This window comes from Heterodontus francisci, chromosome 35, assembly GCF_036365525.1.
Source record: "Heterodontus francisci isolate sHetFra1 chromosome 35, sHetFra1.hap1, whole genome shotgun sequence".
Taxonomy (NCBI): Eukaryota; Metazoa; Chordata; class Chondrichthyes; order Heterodontiformes; family Heterodontidae; genus Heterodontus; species Heterodontus francisci.
In genome coordinates this window covers 37,374,044-37,393,533 of record NC_090405.1, presented here as the reverse complement: position 1 = coordinate 37,393,533, position 19,490 = coordinate 37,374,044, and the positions used below count along the sequence as shown (strand labels likewise).

Genomic DNA, 19,490 nt, shown 5'->3' with positions numbered 1-19,490 from the left:
TGCTCCACTGGGAGTGAGATGGAGGGATATCATTGCTCCACTAGGAGTGAGATAGGATGGAGAGATATCACTGCTCCACTCGGAGTGATATGGGGTGGTGGGATAGCACTGCTCCACTGGGAGTGAGATGGGGTGGAGGGATATCACTGCTCAACTGGGAGTGAGATGGCGTGGAGGGATATTACTGCTGTACTGGGCATGAGATGGTATTAATTAGATCCTGCCTTGATAAGAAGAACAACAACATCAGTGACAGCAATGCCTGGGCCCTCCTTACCTGAAACTCCCGGAGAATTGTAGATATGTTTGTCTCACTGGCCAGGTTGGTTAGGACCTCCAACTGCATAAGACAAGGAAAGAAGAATCAAGGTTATCATGGTTTTATCATGTGTAACACAGAGACACCAAAGTCAACACTAACTGTGTGGACAGACCCACCTTCAGCACTTTGATCTGGGTAGGGTCTGTGGACCTGATGTAGAAACTCTTCAGATGGGGCTCAAACATTCCCTTAAAGATAAAAGTCAAAGTGGCATTAATAATACAAAGTGATTATTGGCAATGCAGCCGGCGGGGACGTCATCCGACTGCGCCAACCTGCGCACATGCACAAACGGGCTCCTACTCTCTGCACGTGCGCTGCGTTCCGCATTGCCAGGACAGGTTGGCGCATGTGCAGATGACGTCATCACGTAAATTGCCGGGACTGGTATGCGCACGCCCAGATGCTGCCATCGCATAACGCGGGAGAGAGAGCAAACGGAGAAGTGGGGAGAGAGCGGGGTAGGGGGAGAGAGCAGGGTGTGGGGAGAGAGCAGGGGCAGGGGGGAAAGCGGGAAGTGAGCGGGGAGGGAGCAGCCGAAGACCTTGGTGGCGGCGGGTGAGCGCTCCTCCTGCCCCCCACCCCCCAACCGCCTGCACTCTCCGGCCCCTCCCGACCGCCCGCTCTCTCTGGCCCGCCCGCCTGCCCGCTCTCTTCAGACCCCCCGGCCACGCTCTCCGGCCATTCCCCGACTGATCTCTCCGGCCATTCCCCAGCCAGCCCATCTCTCTGGCCATTGTGTGCTGCCATGTGTTTACGTTGCCTTTGTGTGATTATTTGAGCAGCGCCATCTTTAGTCCTGGCAGCTGCTTGAACGTCGCTGACTGTGACGTTTTAGTTGAACAGGCTGCATTTGCGCATGTGCCTGTGCAGCGCCACCTAGTGGCTGCGTTGTCAGCAAACGCAGTCTTCTCATAGAATCATACAGACAGCAGAGAAAGAGGCCACTTGACCCATCGTGCCTCTGTCAGCTCTTTGAAAGAACTATCCAATTAGTGCCATTCCCTCTTCTCTTCTCTTCTCTTTCCCTGTAAACCCTGAAAAGTTTTCCTCAGTACATTAAGAGATTTCTCATCTCCACCCTACTCCCCTTGCACCCCAGTTCTTTAGCCAATTGCCTTAACTCTGTGTTCTCCGGTGACCGACCCTCCTGCCAGTGGAAACAGTTTCTCCCTATCTGCTGTATCCAAACCCTTCATAATTTTGATCACCTCTATTAAATCTCCCCTTAACCTTCTCTGGTTGAAGGAGAACAGTCCCAGCTTCTGCAGTCTCTCCACTTATAGTCATCTCACTTCATAGCCACTCCTTGTTGTTCATGATTAGAGTCATAGAGTTATACAGCACAGAAACAGGCCCTTCAGCCCATCGTGTCTGTGCTGGCCATACAGCACCCAACTATTCTAATCCCATATTCCTGCACTTGGCCCAATAGCCCTGCATGCTATGGCGTTTCAAGTGCTCATCTAAATACTTCTTAAATGTTGTGATGGTTCCTGCCTCCACCACCTCTTCAGGGAGTGCGTTCCATATTCCAACCACCCTCTGGGTGAAAAAATGTTTCCTCAAATCTCCCCTAAACCCCCTGGTTCTTGACCCCTCCGCTAAGGGAAAAAGTTTCTTCCTATCTAACCTATCTATGCCCCTCATAATCTTGTACACCTCAATCATGTCCCCCCTCAGCCTTCTCTGTTCCAAGGAAAACAACCCTAGCCTTTTCAGTCTCTCTTCATAGCTGAAATGCTCCAGCCCAGGTAACATCCTGGTGAATCCCCTCTGCATCCTCTCCAGTGCAATCACATCCTTCCTCTAGTGTGGTGACCAAAACTATACACAGTACTCCAGCTGTGGCCTCACTAGCATTTTATACAGCTCCATCGTAACCTCTCTGCTCTAATATTCTATGTCTCGGCTAATAAAGGCAAGTATCCCATATGCCTTCCTAACCACCTTATCTACTTGTGCTGCTGCCTTCAGTGATCTATGGACAAGTACACCAAGGTTCCTCTGACTTTCTGTACTTCCTAGAGTCCTACCATCCATTGTGTATTCCCTTGCCTTGTTAGTCCTCCCAAAATGCATCACCTCACACTTTTCAGGATTAAATTCCATTTGCCACTGCTCCGCCCATCTATATCTCCCTGTAATCTAAGGATTTCCTCCTCACGATTTATAACACCACCAATTTTCGTGTCATCTGCGAACTTACTGATCATACCTCCAATATTCACGTCTAAATCATTAATGTACACTACAAACAGCAAGGGTCCCAGCACCAATCCCTGCGGTACACCACTGGTAACAGGCTTCCAATCGCAAAAACAGCCCTCGACCATCACCCTCTGTCTCCTGCCACTAAGCCAATTTTGGATCCAATTTGCCAAATTGCCCGGGATCCCATGGGCTCTTACCTTCTCAACCAATCTCCCATGTGGGACCTTATCAGAAGCCTTACTGAAATCCATGTATACTACATCTACTGCTTCACCCTCATCGACACATCTAGTCACCTCCTCGAAAAATTCAAATCAAGTTAGTTAGACACAATCTCCCCCTGACAAAGCCATGCTGACTATCCCTGATTAATCCCTGCCTCTCCAAGTGGAGATTAATCCTGTCCCTCAGAATTTTTTCCAATATTTTCCCAACCACTGATGTTATACTCACTGGCCTGTAATTACCTGGTTTACCCCTACTACCCTTCTTGAATAATGGTACCACATTCACTGTCTTCCAGTCCTCTGGTACCTCTCCCGTGGCCAGAGAGGATTTGAAAATTTGCGTCAAAGCCCCTGCTATCTCCTCCCTTGCCTCACATAACAGCCTGGGATACATCTCATCTGGGCCTGAGGATTTATCGACTTTTAAGCCCGCTAAAACAGCTAATATTTCCTCCCTTTCAATGCTAATATGTTCAAGTGTATCACAATCCCCCTCCCTGATCTCTACACCTACATCGTCCTTCTCCATCGTGAACACTGATGAAAAGTAATCATTTAAAACCTCACCTATGCTGCCATCATTGTTACTGATGGTTCATTCTAGCTGTTAATCAATGTCTGTTACCTATCCTCAAGTGTTCCACTTCACCATCCTCAATGTTAGTCATCCGAGACCAAATTAAACCAACTCCATTTTCACCATTAGCTCCTTCTCCACAGTCTGGTCATGTCCTGAAGTTGTCAGTCAGACTGGACATGCAAGCAAATGGGTACCAGTCGTGCAAGCTTATAACATCAATAACAATAGCTAAACCCATCGAAACGAGACAGGACTTATAAGCACTGTTACACAGGACAGCTTCAAATTACTGAAGGAATTGGAAGAGGCGGGAACTGTGACTCACCCTCCGTTTGATCGACATGGAGGCGACATTCTGCAGCACAACAAATTGCACCTCACTGTGCGGAGAGAGAGAGAGACAGATGGAGAGAATGAGCAGTAATTCATTGCACTAGAGGAAGGTGGTCTACCCCATAAACCACACCTAAACTCTACTCGAGCACTGTGGGAACGAGGGCTGATTACCACCCGCGGCCATCTTTGATACACGCCGGGAGGCACCGGGAATTCACGGACACGGGCGAGAATTTCAGATGAGAGGCTAAACTGAGGCCCCATCTGCTCTTGCAGACGGATGTAAAACGTCTCATGGCACTATTTCAAAGAAGAGCAAGGAGGTTATCCCCAGTGTCCTGACCAAGATCTACCCCTCAACTAATGTCACTAAAAAATAAAACAGATTATCTGGTCGATGTCACATTGGTGTTTGTGGGATCTTGCTGTGCAAAGATTGGCTGCTGTGCATCCTACAATACAACAGCGACGACACTTCAGAAGTACCTTCAGTGGCTGCAGATTGCTTGGGGATGTCTTGAGGCTGTGAAAGTTGCCGCAGAAATGCAAGTGATTCTTTCTGTTTAGTTCAGTGGGAGAGTGAGAGGGACAACATTGAGCTTCTGGGGCGGGATTGGGAGGTGGGTTTTGGGGGGGGAGCTCCATCGCTCAGTGCTCTGGTGCCAGGAGGATTTCAAACATTCTGCTTAGCCAGAATCAAACCTCAGCTGGAAAGGCTAATTCACTGCACAATTCATGAAAATCTAGTTGGCAATTCAGTAGTTAGAAGATGCACAAGGCTGGCTGACATGCTGTTCTACTGTATATAGGGAAGGTAGGACACAATCTCACTGTACAGAGGGAAAGGGCATTAGGTTTCTGTGTATTAAGTTACCATGACTATAAAGACGGGCACCAATGGTCTCGCAAAAGCTCCTTGAAATTAGCGATATCCTTTAAACTGGAATTCAGGCGATCAGAGAGCCCATTCCAATGGATGGAGTAGATCGATGTCTGCCTGACTCTCCATCGTTTCCCCTTCACCTTTGTTCCCTTTCCGTTTAGGTAAATGCATTTCGATCATTCAAAAATACACAATGTGCATTTAACATGTATCCAGAATGCTTCCCTGTATCTCTGACTGACTGGTCACCCCACTGGCTGGAGAAAGTTTCCATCTTTAGTGCTCAGGGAGCTGTTCAGCCAGGAGTTGAAGCACGTGGCCCCGCCCACCGGCCCACCGTTGTTCACTCACTAAAAATTACCAGATGGGAGTCTCACTCCCAAATTTCCGATCTGTGCTTCTGGCGAGTGGAATGCCCAAAGTCGGGAAACCTACCCCAGAATCTTAGCAGAAACCTGAACTGCTCAGCAGGACCGGAAATGGTTGCTGGTAACTCCATTCAGGATCAGAGGAAGACTGCGCTCACTCTGAAAAGTAGAGGGTTCCCCCCCTCCCCACCCCACACCACCTCCCTCGACCCTCCCGCTCTGGAGTGGTCCCTGCTGGAGACATTTTGTGCAACTGATGCTTGCAGGGGAGGTGCTCCTTACCTGTGGCTGCGGAGCAGGCGGACGAGAGCCTTGGCGATGACACCAACCTCCGCTTTTGGTGCAAGGTGGAAGTAAAGCTGTGCCACGGCCATCACCACCTAAAGGGGCAAAGAGACAAAGGGAGAGGTCAGAATTGAGTGATGGAGCCCGTGCAGCAGCCAACATCCGAGCCAAGGCATGTGCAGGCGATGGTGGAGGGCTGGAGCTGTGGAATGGATTGATACATGCAGTTGCTCATCGTATCCCAACGATCAGCCTTCCCTTTAGCTTGCACTGCAGTCAATGCGTTTGAGTACAACTGGGCACCCAGTTGATCTCTCATCAACTCCCACCTTGAGACAGGCCCCTTCCCCCACCCATTACCACCACTTTGAGGGTACCTCCCTTCCCCAGTCGGACATTCCTCCCAGTAGCCAGAATGGAGATCTCGGCCACTGAGAGGGGCCTACAGGCTACTGGAACTCCTCTTCCCTCCCAACCAAATCACAGAGGGATCCAGAGGATAAAGGGTAAAGGATCTCCTCCCTTTCCCCCAGTCAGACATCTCCACAATGAAGATGTGCTGCAGCTAAACTCCATCTCCCCTGTCACCGTGGAACACAGTCGCCTGCTCCTGAGGTGGTTTCAGATTGGGATGGAGGGGACGGGAAGGAGGAATTAACTAAATAAATTGATATAGCGCATTTCAGGACATCAGGATCTTCCCCGAGCTCTTCACAGCCAATTAAATACTTTTGAAGTGTCGTCACTGTTGCAATGTGGGAAACGCAGCAGCCAATTTGCACACAGCAAGATCCCACAAACAGCAATGAGATAATGACCAGATAATCTGTTTTGGTGATATTGGTTGAGGGATAGATATTGGTTGGGACACCTCAGTAGGACCACCCCCCACTACGGCACTGGAGAGTCAGCCGAGATTAGATGCCCAAGTCTCCGGAGTGGGTCTTGAACACAAAACCTTCTGACTCAGAGGTGAGAGTGCAACTGACACCGAGAGAGAGAGAGAGAAATTCTGATGTTGCAAACATCTCAATAAACCAAACTCAGTCATAAAAATGAGCTCAAACTGCAATAGGACGGGTATTTCTAACAGTCCAGTGCTACCTTTGCAGAGTACTGTTCACATTAAAGCCCCATCCCCGTCCCCAGCAATGGGAAGCTGTCAGTGAGGGTTATAGCTTACCGCAGCATTCCGGCTCTGTAGAAGAGGTTTGGTATTGCGAAGCAGCAGGCGATGGTCAGGGTCCATCACGTACGGTTTCCGTTTCGGAAGCACTGCCATGTCCATTTCCTCCTGCTTGGATTCTTCCTCATCAGAGCCGTAAAAGGCTTTTTCTGGGTTTTCCTCCAATAAAGACTCCTGTCCACAATGAACAGGTAACATATGGCATCATCATTGGTGAATGACTATATCACATAGGGGAGCTGTGCGATGAACTGTGGGATTATACACGGAGCTGTGTGATTAACTGAGAGATTATACAGGGAGCTGTGTGATTAACTGAGAGATTATACAGGGAGCTGTGTGATTAACTGAGAGATTATACAGGGAGCTGTGTGATTAACTGAGAGATTATACAGGGGGCAGTGTGATTAACTGAGAGATTATACAGGGGGCTGTGTGATTAACTGAGAGATTATACAGGGGGCTGTGTGATTAACTGAGAGATTCTACAGGGAGCTGTGGATGAACTGTGGGATTATACACAGAGCTGTGCGATGGACTGAGGGATTATACACAGAGCTGTGCGATGGACTGAGGGATTATAGAGGGAAATGTGCGATGGACTGAGGGATTATAGAGGGAACTGTGTGATGGACTGTGGGATTATACACAGAGCTGTGCGATGGACTGAGGGATTATACAGGGAGCTGTGCGATGGACTGAGGAATTATAGAGGGAAATGTGCGATGGACTGAGGGATTATACAGGGAGCTGTGCGATGGACTGAGGGATTATAGAGGGAAATGTGCGATGGACTGAGGGATTATAGAGGGAACTGTGTGATGGACTGTGGGATTATACACAGAGCTGTGCAATGGACTGAGGGATTATAGAGGGAGCTGTGCGATGGACTGTGGTATTATACACAGAGCTGTGCGATGGACTGAGGGATTATAGAGGGAGCTGTGCGATGGACTGTGGGATTATACACAGAGCTGTGCGATGGAGTGAGGGATTATAGAGGGAACTGTGGATGGACTGTGGGATTATACACAGAGCTGTGCAATGGACTGAGGGATTATAGAGGGAGCTGTGCGATGGACTGTGGTATTATACACAGAGCTGTGCGATGGACTGAGGGAATATAGAGGGAGCTGTGCGATGGACTGTGGGATTATACACAGAGCTGTGCGATGGACTGAGGGATTATAGAGGGAACTGTGCAATGGACTGAGGGATTATACAGGGAGCTGTGCAATGGACTGAGGGATTATAGAGGGAACTGTGCGATGGACTGAGGGATTATACAGGGAGCTGTGCAATGGACTGAGGGATTATAGAGGGAACTGTGTGATGGATTGAGGGATTATACAGGGAGCTGTGCAATGGACTGAGGGATTATAGAGGGAACTGTGGATGAACTGGGATTATACACAGAGCTGTGCGATGGACTGAGGGATTATAGAGGGAATTGTGGATGAACTGGGATTATACACAGAGCTGTGCGATGGACTGAGGGATTATAGAGGGAACTGTGCGATGGACTGAGGGATTATAGAGGGAACTGTGCGATGGACTGAGGGATTATAGAGGGAACTGTGCGATGGACTGAGGGATTATAGAGGGAACTGTGCGATGGACTGAGGGATTATACAGGGAGCTGTGCGATGGACTGAGGGATTATAGAGGGAGCTGTGCGATGGACTGAGGGATTATAGAGGGAACTGTGTGATGGATTGAGGGATTATACAGGGAGCTGTGGATGAACTGGGATTATACACAGAGCTGTGCGATGGACTGAGGGATTATAGAGGGAACTGTGCGATGGACTGAGGGATTATAGAGGGAACTGTGCGATGGACTGAGGGATTATAGAGGGAACTGTGCGATGGACTGAGGGATTATAGAGGGAACTGTGCAATGGACTGAGGGATTATAGAGGGAACTGTGCGATGGACTGAGGGATTATAGAGGGAACTGTGCGATGGACTGAGGGATTATACAGGGAGCTGTGCAATGGACTGAGGGATTATAGAGGGAACTGTGTGATGGATTGAGGGATTATACAGGGAGCTGTGCGATGGACTGAGGGATTATAGAGGGAACTGTGCGATGGACTGAGGGATTATAGAGGGAACTGTGTGATGGACTGAGGGATTATACACAGAGCTGTGCGATGGACTGAGGGATTATAGAGGGAACTGTGCGATGGACTGAGGGATTAGACAGGGAGCTGTGCGATGGACTGAGGGATTATAGAGGGAACTGTGTGATGGACTGAGGGATTATACACAGAGCTGTGCGATGGACTGAGGGATTATAGAGGGAACTGTGCGATGGACTGAGGGATTATACAGGGAACTGTGGATGAACTGAGGGATTATAGAGGGAACTGTGCGATGGACTGTGGGATTATACAGGGAGCTGTGCGATGGACTGAGGGATTATAGAGGGAGCTGTGTGATGGACTGTGGAATTATACACAGAGATGTGCGATGGACTGAGGGATTATAGAGGGAACTGTGGATGAACTGAGGGATTATACACAGAGCTGTGCGATGGACTGAGGGATTATAGAGGGAACTGTGCGATGGACTGTGGAATTATACACAGAGATGTGCGATGGACTGAGGTATTATAGAGGGAACTGTGGATGAACTGAGGGATTATACACAGAGCTGTGCGATGGACTGAGGGATTATAGAGGGAACTGTGCGATGGACTGAGGGATTATACAGGGAGCTGTGCAATGGACTGAGGGATTATACACAGAGCTGTGCGATGGACTGAGGGATTATAGAGGGAACTGTGCGATGGACTGAGGGATTATACAGGGAGCTGTGCAATGGACTGAGGGATTATAGAGGGAGCTGTGGATGAACTGAGGGATTATACACAGAGCTGTGCGATGGACTGAGGGATTATAGAGGGAGCTGTGCGATGGACTGTGGGATTATACACAGAGCTGTGCGATGGACTGAGGGATTATAGAGAGAACTGTGCGATGGACTGAGGGATTATAGAGGGAACTGTGCGATGGACTGAGGGATTATAGAGGGAACTGTGCGATGGACTGAGGGATTATAGAGGGAACTGTGCGATGGACTGAGGGATTATAGAGGGCTGTGCGATGGACTGAGGGATTATAGAGGGAACTGTGCGATGGACTGAGGGATTATACACAGAGCTGTGCAATGGACTGTGGGATTATACAGGGAGCTGTGCGATGGACTGAGGGATTAAAGAGGGAACTGTGTGATGGACTGTGGGATTATACACAGAGCTGTGCGATGGACTGAGGGATTATAGAGGGAACTGTGGGATTATACACAGAGTTGTGCGATGGACTGAGGGATTATAGAGGGAGCTGTGGATGAACTGTGGGATTATACACAGAGATGTGCGATGGACTGAGGGATTATAGAGGTAACTGTGTGATGGACTTCGGGATTATAGAGGGAGCTGTGTGATGGACTGAGGGATTATACACAGTGCTGTGCGATGGACTGAGGGATTATAGAGGGAGCTGTGTGATGGACTGTGGGATTATACACAGAGCTGTGCGATGGACTGAGGGATTATAGAGGGAGCTGTGTGATGGACTGAGGGATTATACACAGTGCTGTGCGATGGACTGAGGGATTATAGAGGGAGCTGTGTGATGGACTGTGGGATTATACACAGAGCTGTGCGATGGACTGAGGGATTATAGAGGGAGCTGTGCGATGGACTGTGGGATTATACACAGAGCTGTGCGATGGACTGAGGGATTATAGAGGGAGCTGTGTGATGGACTGAGGGATTATACACAGTGCTGTGCGATGGACTGAGGGATTATAGAGGGAGCTGTGTGATGAACTGTGGGATTATACACAGAGATGTGCGATGGACTGAGGGATTATAGAGGGAGCTGTGTGATGAACCGTGGGATTATACACAGAGATGTGCGATGGACTGAGGGATTATAGAGGGAGCTGTGTGATGATTTGAGGGATTATAGAGGGAACTGTGCGATGAACTGTGGGATTATACACAGAGCTGTGCGATGGACTGAGGGATTATAGAGGGAGCTGTGTGATGAACTGAGGGATTATAGAGGGAGCTGTGTGATGAACTGAGGGATTATAGAGGTAACTGTGTGATGGACTGAGGGATTATACACAGTGCTGTGCGATGGACTGAGGGATTATAGAGGGAGCTGTGTGATGAACTGAGGGATTATACACAGAGCTGTGCGATGGACTGAGGGATTATAGAGGGAGCTGTGTGATGAACTGAGGGATTATACACAGAGCTGTGCGATGGACTGAGGGATTATAGAGGGAACTGTATGATGGACTGTGGGATTATACACAGAGATGTGCGCTGGATTGAGGGATTATAGAGGGAGCTGTGGATGAACTGTGGGATTATACACAGAGCTGTGCGATGGACTGAGGGATTATACAGGGAGCTGTGGATGAACTGAGGGAATATACACAGAGATGTGCGCTGGATTGAGGGATTATAGAGGGAACTCTGTGATGGACTGAGGGATTATAGAGGGAACTGTGTGATAGACTGAGGGATTATACACAGAGCTGTGTGATGGACTGAGGGATTATAGAGGGAGCTGTGGATGAACTGAGGGATTATACACAGAGATGTGCGATGGACTGAGGGATTATAGAGGGAGCTGTGGATGAACTGAGGGATTATACACAGAGATGTGCGATGGACAGAGGGATTATACAATGAAGAGCGGCTGGTCCTTCAAGCTTGCCCCACACACCATGATGCCTGGAGCTTCATGACAATAACAACAACAACAACAAATTGAATTGACAGCATGCCTTTCGAGTCGTAAAGTGTCCCAAGGCACTTCCCAGGAGTGTTATCAAACAAAGTCTGGCACTGAGCCACATAAGGAGATATGAGGACATGTGACCGAAAGTTTGGTTTAAAGAGTTGGAGAGATTTCAGAAAGGAATTCCAGAGCTTGGGGCCGAGACAACTGAAGGCACAGCCACCAATGGTGAAGTGATTAAAATCGGGGCTGCGCCAGGGGCCAGAATTAGAGCAGCACAGATATCTTGGAGAGAGGTGGAGGAGGCAACCGAGATAGGGAGGTGCGAGGCCATTGAGGGATTTGAAAACAAGGATGTGAATCTTAAAACTGAAGTGTTGCTGGACCGGGAGCCAATGCAGGTCAGTGAGTACAGCGGCGATGGGTGAACGGGACTTGGTGTGAGTTAGGACACTGACAGCAGTGGTGAAAATGTGGAACTCGCTGCCATCGGGAGTGATTGAGGCAAATAACATAGATGCATTTAAGGGAAAACTGATAAGTCCATGAGGGAAAGGAATAGGTTATGCTGATGTGGCGAGAAGGAGGCTCATGGGGATCATCAAAGCCAACATAGGCCAGGTGGGTCGAACAACCTGTTTCTGTGCTGTGTAAATAACCGCCTCAGAAATTAAAATGTCGAGCTTGTCCAACTCAAGGAACAAAGTGCTTTTGAAGAGGTAGCGGTCTCCCCTTCGATGGTAATTCATGAGAGAGCCATGAGGAAGGGATACTGGGTGGGTGTAGGGGGAGGTGGGGGAGGGGTGGTGGTGGAGCACTTACATTATGGTTGGGATTGAGGAACTGGGTCCGTGCGTATCGCGTGAGCATATTGATGATGACGACTTGTCCCCACTCCTCCACGTCAATAAGTAGGTTGCACAGCTTGCGATAGTTCTTGTGAATCAGATCGATCCGCTCAGGGCAGACCTCTTCAAAGGCCATCACCACACTTCCTGCAACCAGCTGCAGACAGACAGAAGAGAGGCAATTGAGCATGAGTGAGCAGTTTTAATTCTCGCCGATGTGGGTATCGCTTGCATTTATTGCCCATCCCTAGCTGCCCTGACACAGATTGATTCGACTGAGTGGCTTGCTGAGGTCACTTCAGAGGGCAGTGACGTATCAACCACGTTGGCGTGGGGGCTAGAGTCACATCTAGGCCAGACCAGCTGAGGACAACAGGTTTCCTTTCCTTAGGGATATCAGTGAGCTGGTGGGATTTTTACGACAATCCGACAGGTTCGAGGTCACTGTTACTGAGACCAGCTGTTTTATTTCCAGTTTTTGTTTCAAGCTGAATTCAAATTCTCAGCCTGCCATGATGAGGTTTGAGCTCGCGTTCTCTGGATTTCTCTTTCAGTAGCAGAATCAATACTTTTTCCTCACTGAAAGATAATAGAGCTTTGCAATACAGGAAGGTCACTGAAACAGATGGTAGAAGGCATTCAATTGAATGTATTTCTAGGGCAGTGAATGCTACAGTAGAAGTAACTCCAGATGTAAACAGAGCGAATGTTACACGAGACTAGGAAGGACAGATGTTACAAGTTTTGCTCAGTTCTCCCTCAGCAGAATAACAGCTCCGCATAAGCAAATATCAAGCAGGATCTTGCTGTTCCTCAGGGACCTGGCACTGCCTCCTTACCGTTGTTTTGTCGGCCAGCAGCTTCTCAATCACCTCAATTAACTGGTCCTTCTGGTCTTGATCCAAGCTGAAACAGGAGAGAGAGAGAAGCAAGAAGTTAGGGTCAAATGGGAACAGAACAGAGGCGCCTGGAAAAATTCCTATGTAACCTTCACTGCTCAACTGAAAGACCATTCAAAACAAAAAAGTTCAAACTGGAAGGTCTTTGTGAGAAGTGCTGATGGTGAAAGCACCTGAAGAAATAATGAGGAGATGGCAGTAACTCTCATGCCGACTTAAAATCCCACCTAGTGCGGCACTTACGGGCACATCAGTGGCAGCATGCCCATTGTTTCCTGAAATTCACTGGTACCAAGTGAATCTTCCCGCTCCCAGTGAGTGCTCGGAAAAATCTGACTGACAAGTACGCAAACATGCAACAACCGGCCCTGGGTAGGGCTATTATTGTGACCCTGGCACTGGACGAGATGACAAACTTAGCAACGGCCAATCCAGATCTCACTGTGGCCATTTGAGAAATGGAATTCAATTGATCTGATCATTTGCAAGCCGCCGGCAGGAAACATTAGCACAAGAACAACCGAATTGTAGTTAAAAACCAAATTTTAGAGAAGGGAGTCTTCCATTTCCACCAGGTCTGTACTCCATGTGACTCCAGTCCAACGCCACCTGGTTGATTCTTAATGCCTTCCGAAGAGGCCCATCAACCCGCTCGTTTATAAATTTGTCCCTTCTTGGGGCAACTCGGGATGGGCAATAAATGTGCCCTTGTCAATGCCACCCACACTCCTAAAATATACAAAAATCTCTCCATTAAGCGTGGACACACGGTTGCTTTCTCTTGGCCTTTTAGGCTAAAAGATAAAACACTTTGGTTTAAGTTATTCCAGGAACTTGAGCGCAAAATCCAAGCTAACGCTCCACTGCAGTAGCCTTAAACCGAGGTTCCACCTGGCCTCTAAGGCAGGCATAAAGACCCATGGCACGATATCGAAGAGCAAGGGAGTTATCCTCAGTGTTTTGGTCACTATTTATCCCTCAAACCGCATCACGAAAGCAGATTATCTGATTATTTATCCCATTACTAGTTGTGGGAGCTTGCTGTGCGCAGATTGGCTGCAGTGTTTCCGACATTAAAATCATGGCAGCACTTCAAAAGTACTTCAGTGGCTGCGAACACTTTGGGATGTTCCAAGTTCATGAAAGGTGCTGCATAAACGCAAATTATTGTTTCCTTGTCGAAGTTTGACTTTCTGAACATTCCTGTGTCCTATAAGCTGCATTAACATATCTATAATGAGGCTCGGTCCTTCAATTCGCAGCTACTCTCGATGGCTAGTGGGGCTGCCAGAACCCCAATGTTTAAAATTTTCATATTCAGAGAAAAGCTTCAAAACAAAAAAAAAAGGGACACAATGAAAATTCCTAACATTCCCGCTTTCTAGAGGAGCGGGAGGTGGCAGACGAAGTTTTACCTGTAGAGTTTTGGAATGGCATGCGCCGCAGTCTTCCTGACGTAAGGGGACATGTCAGATGCAGCTTCCTTTATCGCCAACATCATAATGGGGACAATGATGGTGACGCGGATGCTGGAGAGGACGCGGAGCGCGCTGGCTCGAATCAGCTGATTCGGGTCCTGGAAATAGAAGGAGAAATGCCAGACTTCAGCCGAACATCAACCACGAAAGCTGCTTCTGTGTCACGACACAATGCAGTCAGCTTAGTTAGAGGTTTCCCTGCATAGTCACCTCTAGTGTTCCCCAATGATCCATTATCACTCCTAACTCAGACACTGTCCTGTAGAGACATCGATCAAAGGGATGCGGGGAGCTTCCATATATGTGCCAATGACGTTCCCATGTTCCGTTCTCCCGCTGTATCACTTCCCTTGACTTTACAACCATCTCTGAACTATCAGTTGACCCGTCTGACACAGATGGGTCAACAGTGACTCCAAATGAACAGTGGAAAAACTAAAGTCGTCATTTCAACCCACATCACAAACGCAATTGACCCCAAGTCTCAACAGCTTTTATTTGGGTGGGTGGGTGGGGGGGGGGGGGGGGTTCTCATTGGCAGGGGAAAAAGAGTTCCAGATTTCCACTACCCTTTGTGTGTGACGTAGTGTTTCCGACATCACTGTTGAACTGCCTAGCTCTAATTTTAAGGTTATGCCGCTCGTACAGAACTCCCCCAGTAGAGGAAATCGTTTCTCTCTATCTACCCTATCAACTCCTTTTAATCATTGTAAACGCCTCCATTAGAACACCCCTTAATCTTCGACACTCAAGAGAATACAAGCCTAGTCTGTGCAACCTGTCCTCATCATTTAACCTCTGATACCATTCTGGGGAGTTTGCGCTGCACGCCCTCTCCAAGGCCAATATATCCTTCCCGAAGGTGTGGTGCCCAGAACTGAATGTAGTCTAACCAGAGTGTTATACAACTTCTCCTTTTAGGCTGTACTTCTCCCATTTTTCCCTGAAACAGTGAGGCTTCACTTTAGAATTACAGCAAAGGGCAGAAAGAGCACTTGCAATCTACCTGCAGGAGAGCCTAGATAATTGGTTTAAACCAGTTTAGCTATAAACCATCTAACACAGCGACAATGCAATGATTACTCCCAGGTCAATATCCCCCTCGCCCCCGAGCTACTAAACTCTATTATTTTAAATGTCTTACTTGGGACCATTACTGTACTGTGTGAATCAATATAAATAACTCCAGACACTTGCCTGGCTGTTCAACAAAAAGAGAGATAGACAGTCCCCCGGTAACAAACCCCTGGAATCCTTGGCATTAGTTACCTTTAATCCTCTCTGAAAGGTGCTGATGGAAAGCAAGGCCAGGTCCTGCTGCTCCTCTGCGTATCGAACGAGGTAAACGTAAACCAACTTCTTCACCTGCAAGGACACAGCGAGGAGCAAAGACCAGACACTCAACTCGCAAGCGATTTCAATTCAAGGCCAAGAAATACCAAGTCTGACCAATTTTGAAGTCACTTCCCTCCCCCTTTACCCTGGCACCTGGTTGGCTGTTACCCCTCAGAATTAATATCGACTACGCAAATGGAGATTTAGTGAACCAACAAAGAGTTTTTTTTTTGTTCTTGGGATGTGGTGTCACTGGCAAGGACCACATTTATTGTTCATCTCTGGTTGCCCCCGAGGATTGTGGTGTTGGGCTTTCTTCAGCTGCTTCAATTACTTGTGATGACGATGCTCCCACTATCACGTTCATCTTGCAGCCTTTGTTTCTTAAAGGGAGCAATGTGTCAACTCCATGGGACTGGGTCACGTGTAGCTTGAGGGGGGTGGGCGTCAGGTTCCCTCCCGCCAATAGACCAGTTGGGATTTATACGACAATCTTGTAGCTCTTTGCGGCCACTTTGATTCTGGTGCCGGCTGCCGCATCACCAGATTGGTGGGGGAAGTGTTCCAGTGGGATCTGAACTCAACTGCTGGGTAGCTAGTGCATGGATTTGATGGCACTGAGAAAAATGTTGCCCGCTTCAATGTGAAGTTGTGACCCTGTGACCGGAACAGTCAGCTCAGGGTTGGCCCCGAAAGGAGCGCAACTGGGGGCGGGGAAGGAGTGCAGTGCACAGGGCGGGAAAGCATGACAGAAAGCGCAGGCTGCAGGCCCACGATTTCCGGTGTTGTACCCTCTGGGAGCACCACTCCTCGCAAGATCGCAAAAGCAGCCCTGGGGATTTCTAATGGCAGGGCAGCGGTGGCCTCGATTGGCAGCATCCCTCGGTCAACGCCAACTCCTGCCAGCTTACAGTGAACCGAATCTCGTGGTTTTGCTGAGGTTCTGGCTCGGTACCTGGGCTTGATGAGGAAGCAGCAGGTGAGCTGAAGTGATGAACAGGTGGACGTTCTACATTGACAGACACAGGGCACAGAATGATGGAAATAACAGTGAAGTAATGTGACACTAGCCCTTGCATAGAATTCGGCGCCTCATTCTTGGGCTGAAATGGTGGCAGGTACTGGTGGCGTTTATTGCCCATCCCTCATTGCCCCGACTAGGCAATTTTTTTTTATTTCCAAAATATACTTTATTCATAAAAATCTGTAAAAATTACATTGCCAAACAGTTTCAAAACAGTACCAAAAAATACAAACATTGCAAGGGAGATCAGTTTCCTTCAATACTATCATGAGTTTCTTCACAACCCTTCCGTTTCACAATTGTCATGCCAATTACAGTTTTACATTTACAGCAATTTAAAATATTAACGATACAGTTCGAGGGGTTTCCCATTGATCCAGCCCCTCAGTTCAGCTTGGTGGGGGTCCTTACACTGTGGTCTTTCCCCATTGAGCCTTTGCTGCGGCTGCCCCAAGCTTTAGTGCGTCCCTCAGCACGTAGTCCTGGACCTTGGAATGTGCCAGTCTGCAACATTCGGTGGTGGACAACTCTTTGCGCTGGAAGACCAGCAAGTTTTGGGCAGACCAAAGGGCGTCTTTCACCGAATTGATGGTCCTCCAGCAGCAGTTGATGTTTGTTTCGGTGTGTGTCTCTGGGAACAGCCCGTTGGGCACAGACTCCTGTGTTACAGAGCCGCTTGGGATGAACCTCGACAAAAACCACTGCATCTAGGCAATGACTAGCCTTCGAGTAGTGTGATACCACAGAGTGGCTTGCCAGCAAAATCAAATCCTCAAGCTACCATAGTGGGATTTCATCTCATAGTCATTGGATCACCTGTCCAAATGATATAACCAACTAGACTATTGTAATCCCTCAATTCACTGTGGTCTGCCTTAGGAGGGGCCTCCTAGACGGCCCATCATGTTCATGAGGGAGGTGCAAAGCTTTGCTTACCTCAATGTTTTTGCAGGCAACATTCTTCACCACTGCAGGGAAGAGCTCCGAGGCATTCTTTCCTCTGGCGATCATCTGTGAGCAAAATAAAAAGCGAGCAACCTCTCACGCACTGTTAAGAAATAGTGGCAGTAATATACGGGCTAGATCAGGGCCTTGAGTCTTCCAGCTGAGGGTCACAAGCAGTCTGCAAGCCCTGGCAACTCAGAACTCTTTGCAACAGCTTACTCTTCAAAACAAAATTCATTGCCTGTGAGGAGCTTTGGGACATCCCGAGGTCACGAAAGGCAACTTCGAAACGCAAGACGTTCTCTCGTCCTTTTATTTCTTCTTCCTGCTGGGTTGACCTTAAACTTTCAGGGGGTTTGGACGGGGCTGATTTTCCTTACCGAATGATTCCGCAAATCAGTACACACAAAGACCTATTAACATCAGCGACTCGCGAGCAAATTCACCTCGAGCCTCCCCAGCACACGAGACTCCTTGACGCCCGTCTACGTGGGCCATTAAAGCAAGAAAATGGTCCCTGAGCTAGATGAGAGCTCAAGTGAAACTGACGGCTGTCATCATCATGAGCCAATGAGTGATCAGAGCTCCAGTAATCTGCAGAGAGTGTTAGAGACCCACAAGAGTTGCCCATTACAGTGGGGCAGAGGTAGTTAACAATGTGATCAGGCAATGGGTTTGTGGATTTGTGTCGCAGTTCTCTCTCAGACCACGTTTCTGGCCTCAGCGTCGCGGAACTTTGAGGGAAGGGGGTTTGTGGCAGATGGAAAGTGAAAGGGGACAGTCATTCCAAGGCCCTTCTCTAGAACTGTTAAACATCCAGTACCACTATGGCAAAGATATGGGCAGACCATCTGGGAGGGGGAGTAAGGCTGCCCACAAAGCTGGCCAGAGGTGGCATGCATCATGGGCAAACATGAGGCTGTTGGGTGAAGAATACTTTAAAACTGAGACAGTCTCTCATCGCCCTTCCATTTCAAAGCTTATCCACCAGTTTTAATGGGTTACCTTTTGGTCACAGGCAATCTGTTTAGAGCCGTTCAGTCCAAGCTCTGAAGAGCATACGTGCAAGACATCAGTAAACATGTTTGGGTGAAGTAATTTCCGATTTAAAAGGACGCAAGGGCTAGATCCAGTTGTCACTTTCGGCCTACACTTCCCTCGAGCTGCTGAGACTCGCTTATTAAATTTGACCGCCTTTTAAAAAAAATGCACGAACAGCATTTTAATTTATCGGCATTTTGCTCATCCAATGTTTGCCCAGATTTTCTCCCTTCATTTCTTTGCTGAAAAGGAGGACTTGTGACCATACAAAGGATCCCAGAACATCCTCTTGCCCATCACCAGGGTTAGGGAACCAGGGCTACAGTTTTATCGCGCAATTTCCGACCTGCACGGCCTTTGCTCCTCGCTGGGAGCGAAAGATTGTGGAATAAACCCAACAGCCCCAAAACTGTTCACAGCCAGCCAGGATCTCAATCACATGACCCTGGGTCTCTCCCTCCTCCCCCGAAATCCCACTTGTGTTAAATTCAAGGCTCATCCTTGCTTCCGACTATGACTAATTCTCTTCAGTAACTCCTCTCCTCCCTTCCTTCCTCCCTTTTCAGATTTCTAAAACTCAAGGCGGAAACTCCTCAATGAACAATGATCATGGGTGAAAACCCAAGCCTCTTTAACCTTCCTATTAAGTATACTGATGCCAGCGAAGCCCCAATAACAATAAACCAATTCAGGACAGACCAGGAAAATCAACCCTCAGGTCTTTCTTTACTCAAGTGCTGCATGTGAATCAATT

General features: G+C 48.3%; 1 protein-coding gene across 3 annotated transcripts in view; it reads right to left on the bottom strand.

Annotated features, from left to right (window-relative positions):
* The window catches only part of LOC137350617 (AP-3 complex subunit beta-2), a 197,088-nt gene that overhangs the window by 57,376 nt on the left and 120,222 nt on the right, over window positions 1–19,490 (bottom strand). For all 3 annotated transcript variants that reach the window (XM_068015359.1, XM_068015360.1, XM_068015358.1), the window contains 10 exons: window positions 17,687–17,761; window positions 15,661–15,756; window positions 14,329–14,489; window positions 12,854–12,920; window positions 11,989–12,171; window positions 6,399–6,575; window positions 5,213–5,310; window positions 3,669–3,723; window positions 439–510; window positions 278–340 (listed from right to left, as the gene is read on the bottom strand). In XM_068015359.1, the coding sequence (XP_067871460.1) occupies window positions 278–340; window positions 439–510; window positions 3,669–3,723; window positions 5,213–5,310; window positions 6,399–6,575; window positions 11,989–12,171; window positions 12,854–12,920; window positions 14,329–14,489; window positions 15,661–15,756; window positions 17,687–17,761 (1,047 nt within the window). The remainder of the gene's footprint in view (window positions 1–277; window positions 341–438; window positions 511–3,668; window positions 3,724–5,212; window positions 5,311–6,398; window positions 6,576–11,988; window positions 12,172–12,853; window positions 12,921–14,328; window positions 14,490–15,660; window positions 15,757–17,686; window positions 17,762–19,490) is intronic.